The sequence below is a fragment of the Phlebotomus papatasi genome, chromosome 3 (genome assembly GCF_024763615.1).
Source record: "Phlebotomus papatasi isolate M1 chromosome 3, Ppap_2.1, whole genome shotgun sequence".
In the NCBI taxonomy this organism is placed as follows: domain Eukaryota; kingdom Metazoa; phylum Arthropoda; class Insecta; order Diptera; family Psychodidae; genus Phlebotomus; species Phlebotomus papatasi.
Window position 1 is genome coordinate 13,076,657 of NC_077224.1, and position 14,065 is coordinate 13,090,721.

At 32.2% G+C, this 14,065-nt stretch overlaps 1 protein-coding gene across 1 annotated transcript in view; it reads left to right on the forward strand.

Moving 5' to 3' along the window:
• The window catches only part of LOC129807780 (carbonic anhydrase-related protein 10), a 228,803-nt gene that overhangs the window by 185,927 nt on the left and 28,811 nt on the right, over positions 1-14,065 (forward strand). The window contains exons 4-5 of the mRNA XM_055857262.1: positions 6,444-6,580; positions 6,750-6,962. Of these exons, the coding sequence (XP_055713237.1) occupies positions 6,444-6,580; positions 6,750-6,962 (350 nt within the window). The remainder of the gene's footprint in view (positions 1-6,443; positions 6,581-6,749; positions 6,963-14,065) is intronic.

Sequence of the window (14,065 nt, forward strand, 5' to 3'; positions counted from 1 at the left end):
GTGCTCAAGGGCTCAGGCTTCAAGACACCACCATCCTTTTTAATCCCCTTTCACACCCTCAATTATCCACACATTTTTGCTTCTTTTTTCTACTACGAGATAATCTTCATCTCTTGGTATCTGCAATTTTTACAAATCCATTGTTGTTTAGCACAAGTGACGACATCCGCTGACTTTAGCATCATTTTTTTTTGCCGAAGAGATTAAAAATACACTCCACGGAATATATTTCAATGTAGAACATACAGAGGGACTTTAAACAGGAAACCAATTAATTTCCCTTAAAAGGGAATCATAATCAACAAAATTAAATTTATGTAATGTAATGACGAAGAAGGTGAAAAGTATCCTGGCTTTGCAGAATGCTCGATCTCCTGACTTTCCTCAAACATTTTTTACGAATTGTTATTGTGTTTGAATGACTAGCATTTCAGTGATTCAATATCCAAGGGATAAATCATGAATACCCAAGTAGCAAAATTTTGTAATTTGTGTAAAAATTAGGTCAGAAAAATGTTGTTCAATTGTCCTGTAATACCTTCATACTGCATATTACGATATATTTTCTCAAATTCTTACATTAGAATTGTCCAACAAGCAACGTAAGCCTTTCGAAAATTTTAATTTGAGAACTTCCCAAAGTTTCTCAAGGTAAAATTTTCGTCAGTGAAAGGTAATTTTGTATTCTAAACCTTACTGTGTTATCACACTTGCACATTAAAATTTTAATATGATTCACAATTGTCGCTGGTGAGATTTCAAATGTGTAATTTGTGTGTTTGAATCATTTTATATTCAAAATTTGTTCTATTTGTTGATAAAAGGGTAGAATTGGCCCGCAAAATTTGATATAAATTGATTTATAGCATTAATGCGAGAAATTAATGAGATTTTCTCTTTAATTTTTTAATGTGAAAAATATTTATGCTTTAGGTAAATTTAAACTTATTTTTGAAGGCCAAGTCCACTTCTTTATCAATAAATAGAAAACCCCAAATATTAAGTGACTCAAAGACACAAATAACATATTTGGACGCTCACAAGCGACAATTAATGTGAATCACATTAAAATTTTAATGTGCAAGTGTGATAACGCCGTTACTACTTAATTTTACATAAATTACTAATTCCTAACTTTCTTTTCATTAATTTTTATTAAGTATTGGGTGTGATTCTTAATAATCTCACCTACTATTTTATTATTGAATTTATATACAGTGGGATCTCGATAGAGTCAACTAATTATTTCCAGGCCTGTTGACTCTTTTCTATTCGTGGACTATCGGAGCCCAAAAAAATTAATTAAAATTTTGATATAAAGGGCTATTATTTTATGTTTGTACTACATTATTAATAAATTCATCACAATAGTAGAATATTTTATTAAATTAATCCATAAATTCTAAACCCTCTGGCCCAAAAAAGTCGTGTGTTTAGACAAAAGTTAGAGATTAAGGAATGATTTTTAAGAATATTTTTATTATAAGTAAATACACTCATTCCCGGGATAATGCACGTTTTCGGGACCGAAAAAAAACGATCGAAATGGCATTATGCATCAAGAAAATTGGCATACCCACCACAGGCGATTTCTTTTTAATGAATTTGCTAAAAAATGTTTATTTTCTGTTGCTCATTTTTGCTTTCGATTCAAATTTTCCTTTGAGATGATATTTTAAATTAAAAATGTAAGGTAAAATAAATTTACACGTTTTCTTTAGAAGCGTAATTTTTATGATCGTTTATCATGGACATTTTTTTAAAAAAGTAAGGTCTTTAAGAAATTCGAATAAATTTAGAAAAGTTTCTTCACTATGTTATACTCAAAAAAACTAGCATCCTGTACGTTTTTTTTGTAATTTGAGATCATATTTTATGTTTTTGCGGCACTCGAACACCAGCAAACAGCGGGATTTGGTTCCGAATATAGAAAGTAAAGCAGCTCTCCTGTTAGAGAATGTTTATTTCCCTATCAGAAAATACTACTCCAATTCCTACTCCAATTCCTACGCCAATTAGGATTGTCTTAATCTTAGTCTGCAATGCAGTGGTATACCGGCCAAGTGGCACAAACCCGCTAAGCCCGAGCTCCGGACAGTGGTATCCGGCCCATAAGGAGCCCTCTACTCATGAGAAGTCGACTTAAAGAGCGCCACCGTATCGAATTACAATACTACAATAATTCTGATCCGTTCTCCCCTAAAGCCATATTTACTATCCAATAGATCCTGTTGGAATTATATTATTCACAATGCGATCAGCCAATGAAAAGAAGAAAAACACGCGAGATGAAGTAAAAATAAAGTCAGACTACCGTGTCACATACGTAAAATTTACTTTTCACTATCCATTGTGAATTTACCATATTGAAATTTTAATTGTAGTCATTACCGTAGAGAACGTTCTATAGAGAAACTAAGCCCATCGTGAGCAATTTTCGGGACATCCGTTATAATAATTTTTTCTTATACAGGGATATCGTTGTCAATTCCATATTCTGTGGAATCAAGTGCAGTAAAGCTTTTTGGATGACCCTTGAAAATCCTGAATGCTAGAAAAATCATAAAGCAAGTGCTCTACCTTTTGAGCCATTGTGTACTCAATATACTACCATGATCGATCTATTGAAACATCGTTATACTGACCAGATTTTGCTACTTGGGTAGTCAAAACGTTTGGAAAAATTTCCCAATAATTAAAGTCTTCTGAAAAATTGACCAATTAGAAACAACAACACAACGTTACATAGAGGAACTTAGGCCTTCCCCAAGGCCTTCCCGCAAGCAAAGTTCGAGACATCCATTATTATATTTTCTTATACAGGGATTAGGCTGTCAATCCCATGACCTGTGGAATCAAGAGCAGTGAAGTTCATTGGATGCAATCCGAACACCTTTAACGTCAGAAAAATTACTGGTGACCTAAAGGGGATTCGAACCCAGGATACATGCATCATAGAGCGAGTACTCTACCACTTGACCCATTGATTAAAATTATCCAGAATTTAAGGACTTTTACAATTAGTCCATAATCCTCCTTATCGGTGAAATATCCGGAAAACGAGAATATTACAAATTTGACTTGAAAAACTATTATTAGAACAATTTAAATACGATTTAACGTATTTGTAAGAAGTTCCCGATTTCATAATCCACAATTAATGATCTAATAAGTAAAACAATCCAGTAGTTTTAGTATTCTTTAAAAATATGTATTTGAAGAGGAAAAGATGGGAAACCAGGATCGACTCGTGAAACGGTCCCCGAAAATCCCTATCTGTAACAATTGACCCTATAGCCATAATACATGAATGAATAGTTATATATATTTACTACAGCTTTACACCACAATACACAAAGCATCAGATTAGCAAAATAACATTAAAACAAAAACCTAGCAGAAGTCGTACAAATAATTCTAGATATCGATTATATAAAATATCCCTTCCTGTGGCATTCGAACAATAAAAAAACAATAATCATTATTATCCTGAATATCATCCCCCTGGTCACCCAATAAATTTTTCAGCAACATTCAAGTGGACAAATAATAAACTTTACACATCGGATAATTAAATAAATTTTCACAATAATTAAATATATTAATGAAACATTTTATTGCCAAATAATGTATGATTCAATTGTGAATAACATGACGCTCTTCCACGAATATTAATGTAAATTTTCAGAGAAATAAATTATATTTATTTACAAAATTAAGTAAAACCATTTCAATTTCATGAATTGGAATTTTTCATTAAGCTTTATTGGTGTTTCATATAAAACTATTAGTGGTACTAAAGAGAAATCTTTATTTGGTTTTTATTGCAATAAAATACGACTAAAGGAATTTGAAGAGCAATAAAAAGAGATTTTAGTAAGATTTTGGTCTAAAAAAAGAAATATATAAGACCAGAAGAGCATATGATTTATTAATTTTAGGCAAACACAATTTCGTACACACGATTCATTGAATTTTCTGTAATTACGTTAAGTAACTGAATGAGAAAAACTCCATTAAGGGAATATTTATAAAATAAAATATTAAAATCATAACGTATCAAAAATCATCAAAATAATCAATAAATTAATAAGTAATACGTAATCTTAGGGTATTATCACACTAGGATTTTCACAATTTAATTTTAAATTCAATTGAGCCAATTGAGCATTATAAGATTTCTAGAATTTAGTTAAAAATTCTCGCAGCCAGGACACATTTTGTAAGAAATTTGCTCAATTTTAAATAGCGCTCAATTTTAAACAGGTTTTTAAATGTCAATGACTCTGGAAAATGTGTGATAGTACTTAAAATGTCTTATAAGTCACTTATCTGCTATGCAAAAGAATTCATAAAGCCAGAAGAAAGGGTTGTAGACAAGGGGGCTCATGAAGAAGTTATTCCATTTACGATTTCTTGATGCAACTATTTCCTTTGAATTGCTTTGGAGGAACCTATCAGATTACTCCCGAGATACTCACTAAATTTCATCACTAAATTACTGTACTTATCCTATTTTTTGGCCACAAATAACATTGATTACGAGTAAATAAATTTAATAAGAACAAATTAGTTCCAAAGACTACTTGTTTAACTGCATTTGAAATTAATGAGCAATAGTAACATTTTAATTTGCTGAATTCAAATTTAATTCAGCAACTATATTTCTGCTATTGTACTACGTTTGAACGTATTTTTGTGAACCAAGTATAGCTTTATATCAATAAATAAGTGAAAATCTATCAATTCAAATGATTTTCAATGCAAAATAACGCATAGGAACAATTCATCTGAAAATTATATTGAATTTACAAATTGAAAAAATCCTAGTGTGATAGCACGGTTAGAGCTAATTAAAATGAAAAATTATATAATTAAAAAATGTATATATTTGATTAAAAAATTATTTAAAAATTAATTTTTAAAAGTCAGAAAACTCAAAGAAACCACGTCGCTACGTTAATTAATTTTTGACAAATTTTTAGAAGTATTTTTATTTTAAGAAACATAAATATATTTTGAATTTATACTTAAAAATTCCCCAAGCAGTTAAGAAGAAATAATAAAGAATTATTAATTTTAAAACATTGAGAAAAACAAAGTATAAAGGCATTTTCCTTTACAAGATGTGTCGGCAATTTTGTCAGGCATTGCTTAACAAGATTTTGTCGTATCAATGCTTAAAAAAACTAAATTATATTTTTTTAATTATTGAACATTTTTTAAAACTACGGCAAAGTGATTAACATTTTTTTTAAATAAGTGGATATGTCATTTTTGTCTTTGGGTACGCAAAAAATATTTCTAATAAATCATATATTTAGATGAAGTATTGAAGTGCGAATATCGGCTCGAAAATTGATATTTTCTTAGTTAAAATCGGATTTTATGAAAATTTTATTCGAATCGCCAAAATTTTTGTATTAAAAAGTTTAAGAAATAAAAATTAGGAACAGTTGCCAGCGCCACCACGGGAGAAAACAACGCTCTCATGCGGAGGAAGTAAAATTAATGTCAGAAATTCTTGTCAGCTAACCGATTTACTCTTTTTAATTTAACTATGAAAAATTGTATAAAATATAGAAAATAAATGGTTTGGAGGAATTTTCGGTCTAATAGGTTGTAGCAGATTATGAACGGAAAAATAGAAAGGTTTATTTTTCCGTTCACAATCTGATAGAAAATAAAAGAATAATTTCTTTACAATTGAAATTATATAAATTATATAATCAGTGATAGTGCTGCTATTCTAAAGAAAAATGAACTTTACTGTTCTAAAGTGCTTCTACATTATCGACTTTTTCTTGAATTGGTTCCTGTCACGACTGTTTGGCTGCGTTGGAACACAACGAGAACAGTGGAAAACAGTATAGACATGAACCAACTTGAGGAAACTTGAAAAAGGAATCAGACGAGTTTGAGAACAGTAAAGTTTTAAAACAAATGTTCACATTTTCACACTGGAAGTGAAGGTTAATTAGGCAATTGAAAAAAATAAACACGGATTTTTCAGCACATTACTGTTCTCAAGTGTTTTTACACAATCGAGTTTTCTTTCTACTGGTTCTTGATACGACTGTCTGATTGTTTTCGAACACGGTCTGGGAAAAACAATCAAGACAGGAACCAGTACAAAGAAAAGTGGATAAAGAAGATGTGCTTGAGAATCATAAAATGGCAATAAAAAAAAACAAGTACATTTCCCATTGGATTAGCATCATGAAGGTGAAAAGAGCCAATAATTCCACAGAAGTGACTATTAAGTTTACCTCACCTAAAATTCAAACAGAATCAGAATCTGAATCCCAAACAAGATGTTTTAATCAAAGAGATAGATAATGAAAGAGAGAGAGAAAGCTTGTCCGCAAACAATAGCGATATCTTACAATTATAGTGAAGATTGTGTTAATTAACATGTTGGATGGGTTTTGTTGCCCCGGCAGGTCCCGCCTTTTGGGGTTTGATCAACCCAGAGTGGTCGTTATGCAATAAGGGCAGAAGACAATCACCAGTTAATTTAGAGCCACAGCGTCTGCTATTCGACCCAAATCTACGGCCTTTACATATCGATAAGCATAGGGTAAGTGATAATTGTGAATGTCCGGCTGATTTTGTCTCATGCATCCTCTACACCTATTAATTGGAAAATTCACCCCATCCCCTATGGCACTCCCCCCGCCTCAATGCTCCTCGCAAAATTTTGGCACTTTTGGTGTAGTAATAACATGTGGTAATAATCTCTCCACCAGATAAGCGGCACAATTGCAAACACAGGACATAGTGTCATTTTCACAGTCAACAATGAAACGGCAACGGCCTACGAGGGACCTCAGATTCCCGTCAATTTCAGCGGTGGGCCCCTTTCGTACTTGTATCGATTCAATGAGATTCACATCCACTATGGCCTTCATGATCAATTTGGGTCGGAACACAGTGTGGAGGGCTACACATTTCCTGCAGAAGTAAGTTTTCAATTTCAATACTTTAAGCAAATACACACTCTTCGACGGAACTGTTTATTTTCATACAAGAACCCGATGGTGCGTCATGGTGATACAAGTTTTGATATGAGATTGGAACTTGGAGCACTACACCATGCCATCACAACTCTAGCCATAGTCCGAATAAATACAGACGTTAAAATATAAATAAGGCCATTTGAAATACAATTAGGGTAAGGGCTCATAATTTTGGACAGTCTGCTTATAAGCATCGATGTTCCAAGTTTGAAGTGCGATATTTTCAATACTAATTGACTTTTTTTTATTACTCTCTTTTCAGAAGGGTTGTTTAGAAACTTAGCAAGCTATTTATTGTCTTATTTTTACTAAAATTAGTTTTATTACGTTTAAAAATGAATTCATATGTAGAGGTGAATTTGACTCTTATTTTGGACAACTTGGTTATTAATTTGGCCAACTTGGCTGTAAATTTGGACAGCTAATCCGCCTCAACAGGATGCCCATTGTTCTTCATTTCATGAACCAATCTTACCAAGTCCTCTTCCTGTTCATGTAAGGGAAACGTAGAATGTCACAAGATACCCGGAAACTTTCCATATCATTCATTAAAGTGAGTTGACTTCGGTACTCCAAGTACGTGCGGATTCGCTCATTCCCTGGCCTTTCCGGGAAACTTTCAAGGTTTTTCTCGCTACATCTCGTTCGTAAAGATCATGCTCCCTTGTTTCTCCAGGCATTTGTCCAACCTAGTCATCACAAAAGATGAAACTTCACGAAAATTCCTGAGAAAAACACCTGTCCAAAATAAGAACCATCACCTCACTGGTAAATGTCTTAAAACATTTCCCATTTTTCACACGAAAAATCTAATTCACAAGGCAAATCTCACTTCAGGTCAAATGTACAAATCACCACTAACGTGAATCAACACAATATTCAATGAGTATTCAATAATATCACTCAAAAAAAACGAAGAAACATTGTTAGTACTTTACCACAGCTAAATAAGACTGATGTAAACAAGAAGTTCTGTCATATTTCTCGTAAGCAATTGCTCACACTGAATTTTCAACAAAGCAATTTCAACTCAAATCATATTCAAAATTTAACGTATTTAGTGTCAAAATCTTCCAAAAAGAACAAATATTTAGATAGAATTCATTATTCATCAAATATTGGAATAAAAATCCATCATTTTAATCAATTTATTTTTAGTGTCCAATTTTATCCTCAAAGTGTCCAAAATAAGAAACTGGACAAAATTATGAGCCTTTCCCCTATATTTCAGTTTTTTTTCGTGAGTAATCTTAAGATAATAGTATTTTGTAAGCCCTAACAGGGCTCACCTAAATAATATTAAAAACTTAAAGAGGGAAATTTGAGAACTGAAGGTGCCACCCATTTTTCACTTCATGTGGGAATGAACCATCCATGGCTACTGATAGGGGAAAGTACTCTCCCTTCGAACGTCCATGCCTTCACTGTGAGAGAAATCCGAAAAGTTAAAATAACATTCCGGAAATGTTTATTTTACTCTGCAGTATTGATTCGAAATCTGTGTAAATATTATGCTTTTTACGAGTATTAGGGGTTAAAGTTACCCTTTGCCATGTTAATTTTACCCTTAAAAAGGTGTAAAATTAACATTAAAAAATGTTGATATATTTTTACACCTAAAAAGTATATAAGGAAATAAGTTATTCGCACCCACGTTTTTTTCTCAGTGCAGTGACAATTGAACTTATCTGAAGCTGCCCCAGCTTCCCGTATTTCAGAATATAAAATAAGGAAGCTTATGACTTTCTTATGAACTTAAGTAAGATGTTTAAATGAATAATAAAGTTTACTACACTGAGAAAAAAAAAGGTTGCGATTAACTTTTTTTCCTCATAACTTTAACACTTTTTAAGTGTAAAAATATATCAACATTTTTTAATGTTAATTTTACACCTTTTTAAGGGTAAAATTAAGATGAAAAAGGTTAACTTTAACCCCCAATACACCTAAAAAGGGTAATATTTAGACCGATTTCGGATCAATACTGCAGGGTAAAATTAACATTTCCGGAATGTTATTTTAACTTTTTCGGATTTCTCTCAGTGCTCTAACTCTTGTCTTTTTTATTTTAAATAATATATACAAATTTGATTTATATTTAAAAAGTAAGAATAAAATATAGAAATTGCTCAACAATCTGACAAGATTGTGTCAGATATTGTTGCAGCGTCTGTTTCAGAATGACTCATGAAATTGATCAGGGTTTGAGCTATGAAAAGCACTTCGTACACCACTGGTCTATCCAAATTGATTGATTGTTTAATCGCACCTCCCCCAAACATCCCTCTAGGCCGCAGAATGCCGACAAACATCCACCTGAATGACTCCATCACGAAGGATGGGCATTTTGAGGATGTATCACTTGCCTCACCATACGCACAATCCAAATTCCTTGTCTTCCCATGAGAAGATGCCCATTGGGAGTTCCAGATTCAAGTTGAGGCCAACCAAATGCAAAAAAGAAACTTTTAATAATATTTATGGGATGTTCATTAAATATTGAAATTGATGAAAATTTAATCATTTTCACCTTGGTGCAAAATACTCTCACTTTCGCCCAAGAAAATACCTGAAGGGCATAATTTAATTCCGACAAAATCAATTTAACTCATAAACAAATTAATTTGCTTCCCACCGAGGTAGCATATTTAAAGTTGAATGCCAATTACAAGAAAGTTAGTAGACGAGAAGGTGATTCATTCTCATGATAATTCCCATAAGTTTTTACACCATCACCACCACCTTTATCCATATTTCATGGGAGGAATTGCCACAAATTTACGGCTTGAGCTTTAATCTCTTGGGGCATGGAAAATTGTGTGAAAAAATTTCAAAAAGTTCTCCTACACAGAAATATGGAATAGAGACGATTTCCACCCTTCGCGTTGTATAAAACCCGAAAGCAATGGGTTTACGATGAAACTTCCGCCTTGACTAATGGAGGTGCGTTAAAAGGATATAATATTACACGGTATTCCCGTTTAAAGGGTGAATGCCTCATCTTATGTCTTAGTCCCAAACTACACACTAAATAATGATGATGAAAATATTCCTGTGATTTAATTTATTTCTCGATGCAATGAAAAATCCGAAAACTCCTTCCCTTCTACCTACCCCAAAAATTTAGACTTAATTTTAATTTATGGCCAATAATCTCTTTGAATCACTCAATCCATCGTCAAGATCAGATGGTTTTATCCATAGCAGAAAGCCCTCAATTTATGCCTGTGTTAATAAAACATCATCAAACATTTCAGCATTTGGTATGCGGAGTGTGGATTAATTGTCCAATAATAAATCATTTGGGAAGTTAACTTGGCTCCCACAAATTATTTCCGACGAATTAATTTTGTAATTATAGAATTATGGCACGAAAATGCTGGAGAAGAGTCTTCTGTGTGAGGCACGATATCAGTTTCAAAAGTAAATAAGAAAGTCCCTCCCTTAATTATCAAAAGTGAAAACGATGGGCTTTGCCTTCCGCCTTTGATTTAATGACTCTCAAACCCAAAAGCAGACAATTCGCAGTGATAAAATCATTTTTCTTCACTTAACAGTTGAGCATACTCTCTTGGGTTTTTACCCAACAATTTCATATCAGAATTGGCAGTGGATGCAGTTTTATAGATTATGGATAAACCTTAGATATAGATTATATGTCTGTGTATCGGTATCGTGATAATTTTAGGCAATTTGATCTATTTAAAAAATAAATGAAAATGTAAGAAAAAATTATAAGAGGAGCTTTAAAGCTCTAAAAGTTTTAGAGCTTAATTAAATTTTTTTAGTCGTTATAAAAGTACTAAAATCTTATACAGTAGAGTCTCGTTATAGTCCATATTTGGTTTCAGATTTGACACTTGGGTCGCACTATAGTCCATGTAATTTTTTAAAATTATCAACGACTTTTAGTATTGAAATTGCTCGACGGCTTCCACTTTCTTTGCGATTGTGGTATATGTCCACGCTCTCTTCATTATGGATCACAATTATCAGAACTACTCAATAAAGTTTGCCAAAAATATTAAAATAATTATGCTTGTTGCGTACAAAAAACATAACCTAACATAAAATCAGTGTTTTGAAATCAACGGTCGATAAATTGTGGACTATAGAGCGATGGCCTATAGCGAGATTCGACTGTACCATGAAGAAAATGAAAAGACAAATTTATGGATATGAATGTTCGTCAAAGAAAACCAAACGAAATTTTTATATTAAATTCAGTAAAGATTTTTAAATAAATAAATTAAACACAAAAAATGTGACATGAATGGTTACTTATTACAATGGTGGTGGGCGATAGATAAATCATCTAAAAATTAACCACGAAAATTTTAAAACTCCAAATCCATAGGGTAACGTGTGATACTTCTGGACAAGGCTGTCTTCGGGACATATTATGGGTATTTCTGGACACATAAAAAATCCTCTAAATATTAATTTTCTTATTATTTTTAAGTTCATTATGAAATTTCAAGTTCTTTACGTATTAGACAAACATGAAACTTCTAAGATTTTATTTAATTTAAAGTTTGAAATACACGTAAATTGTAAGTAGGATGAAAGGAACACCTATTGACACTTCAATAAGCCGTGTCAGGACTTAATGACACCCTACTCTATATTTGGAATACAAAATTTCAACATCTGTCCTTATCAGGAAACGTAGACTAAGGGAAATACGTCATATTATTTACATTTTATTAGATACTTTAAATAAATTTCATGATTTTGACAAAAGTGTCAATAGGGGTTTCCTGCCGAAGAGGTGTTCCATCGACCCTATCACATTCCACTTTTTACAAAACCTTCAGTGTGGCCAATTTTGCAAATGTCAACACAAACAGTGCTGATTTTCTTTTCGATTTAAGCCACTTTACAAGTGAAATTTAAACAAAATGTTTATAAAAGAGTGAAGTTTAGACCTACTACTTAAACGTAAATAGTCAGCTCAGTAACATTTATTTGCTTAATAGGGATTTTTGTCTGTCCCGAAATACACCATTCTTACTTCTTTACATTTTTTGTTATTTTGAATAAAAAAATTATGTATTTTTCGAACACTTTTTCGAATTGGCTGGAAATATTAAGGAAAAAATCTATTGACGTAAAGAAACGAATAAGGGCTTATTCTCTTCAAAATTAAATTCCCTTTTATTTGAATTAAAGGAATCGGTGATTTCTTAATTTTTTTTTGTAATAGGGCAACTGTACCAAATTTTGGCCAGCTTGCAATTTCCGGACACTTTTTATGTTCCTCGAATTTTCATGAATTTTTAGTTTTTGCATGCTCTAAAGATTACACAATGCAAAATATAATAAAAATATTGTTTCTACGCATGAGATGGTGTAAAAAGATTTCGGAAGAAATCCAGTTGAGAAAAGAGCTATGAGAATGAAGTTGGCCGAAATATGGTATCAAACCTACCTATGTCTACATTTTTGTTAATTTTAAAGTGTATTGAAAATGATTTTAGAGGAAAAGAAGACGAAAAACTGTCTACAAGGTTTCAAGTAACAAAATAAGCAATTAGTATTAAAAATATTAAAACATTAACATACTCATATTAACACTAAACCTACCAAGACCCGGTCAAATGACCGGTTTAAAATTACCACATATTTAAACGGTAAAATGTCACTATAAAACTTTATGAATTTCTTAAAATATGTATGTAATATATTTTTCAGTGTTTAAATTTTAATTTTTTGGTATTATCCAAGACAAATTTGTTGAGTATCCTGCCCTACCGCAGGATACTCAACATTTGACCATTTGACATTTGTCATTTGACCGAAAAACGACCAAAAACGGTCGGTAGGTTTAGTGTTAAACATTCAAAAGACAATGGGCAAAATGGTCCAACATTTCGCTACGAATGACGCCTATACCATCGAATAGGTATTCGCAGAGGTAACAACTTTTATTCAGTGTCCAACCTTAAAAGTGTGTAGGAAAATCACTAGACCATAAAACAAATTCTTAAGAAATGTGATGATTTTTTTATTAACAAAACTCCTTTTATACAATAACGGTTTATCTTATTTTGTTCGTTTCATAGAATAATTTGTAAAGGAGGGCTCAAGGAAGATTTTTCTAGAACAAACCATATCCTTATCTCTTCATTTTCATTGCAATTTTTCAGATTTACCTAATAAGTCTTTGAATATTCCTCAAATTTTTAAAAATGATTATTATAAATAGGGAAATACATCTTCCTGAAGTGGCGGAGGATCGACAGGCGTGGTCTGTTAAACCTGGTGTCATGGGCCCGCGACCCCAATAGGGATAAGCGGTTGAAAATGAATGAATGAATAAATAGGGAAATGTCTCCTATGTACAAATAAAATAAAATACAAAATAAAAGGATTAAAGCTTCCGAAGATCGCAAGGCCGTAAAAGATACCGTTACACAAAACTTTGAATAATAAGTTCAAAAAATGTTTTATAAAAAAGCCATTAGGGTACAGGTTCATAATTTTGGACAGGGTGCTTATGAGCATCAATGTTCCAAGTTTGAAGTGCGATATTTTCAATGCAAATTGAAGTTTTTTGTTACTCTCTTTTTAGAAGAGCTGTTTAGAAACTTGGCAAGCTGTTTATAGTCTTTGTTTTTACTAAAATTAATCTTAATACTTTTAAAAATTAAATATTATGTAGAGGTGCATTTGAGTCAAATTTTGGACACCTTGGCTGTATATTTGGACAGCTAATTCGCCTCAATAGGATTCTAATTGTTCTCCATTTCAAGAACCAATCTTACCAGGTCCTCTTCCTGTTCATGTAAGGGAACCGTAGAATGTCACAAGAAGCCCGGAAACTTTCCATATCATTCATTAAAGTGAGTTGACTTTGGTACTCCAAGTACGCTCGGATTCGCGCATTCCCCGGCCATTCCGGGAGTCTTTTAAGGCTTTTAATGAACCTCTAAAAGGCTAATAATGAGAATTTTGTGTTAAAATTCTAGTAAAAGAGCTTAAACCTCTTCAAAGTACGCCACTTCACTTTCAGTGGTCTAAGTTATTTTTTTGTCGTATCAAGA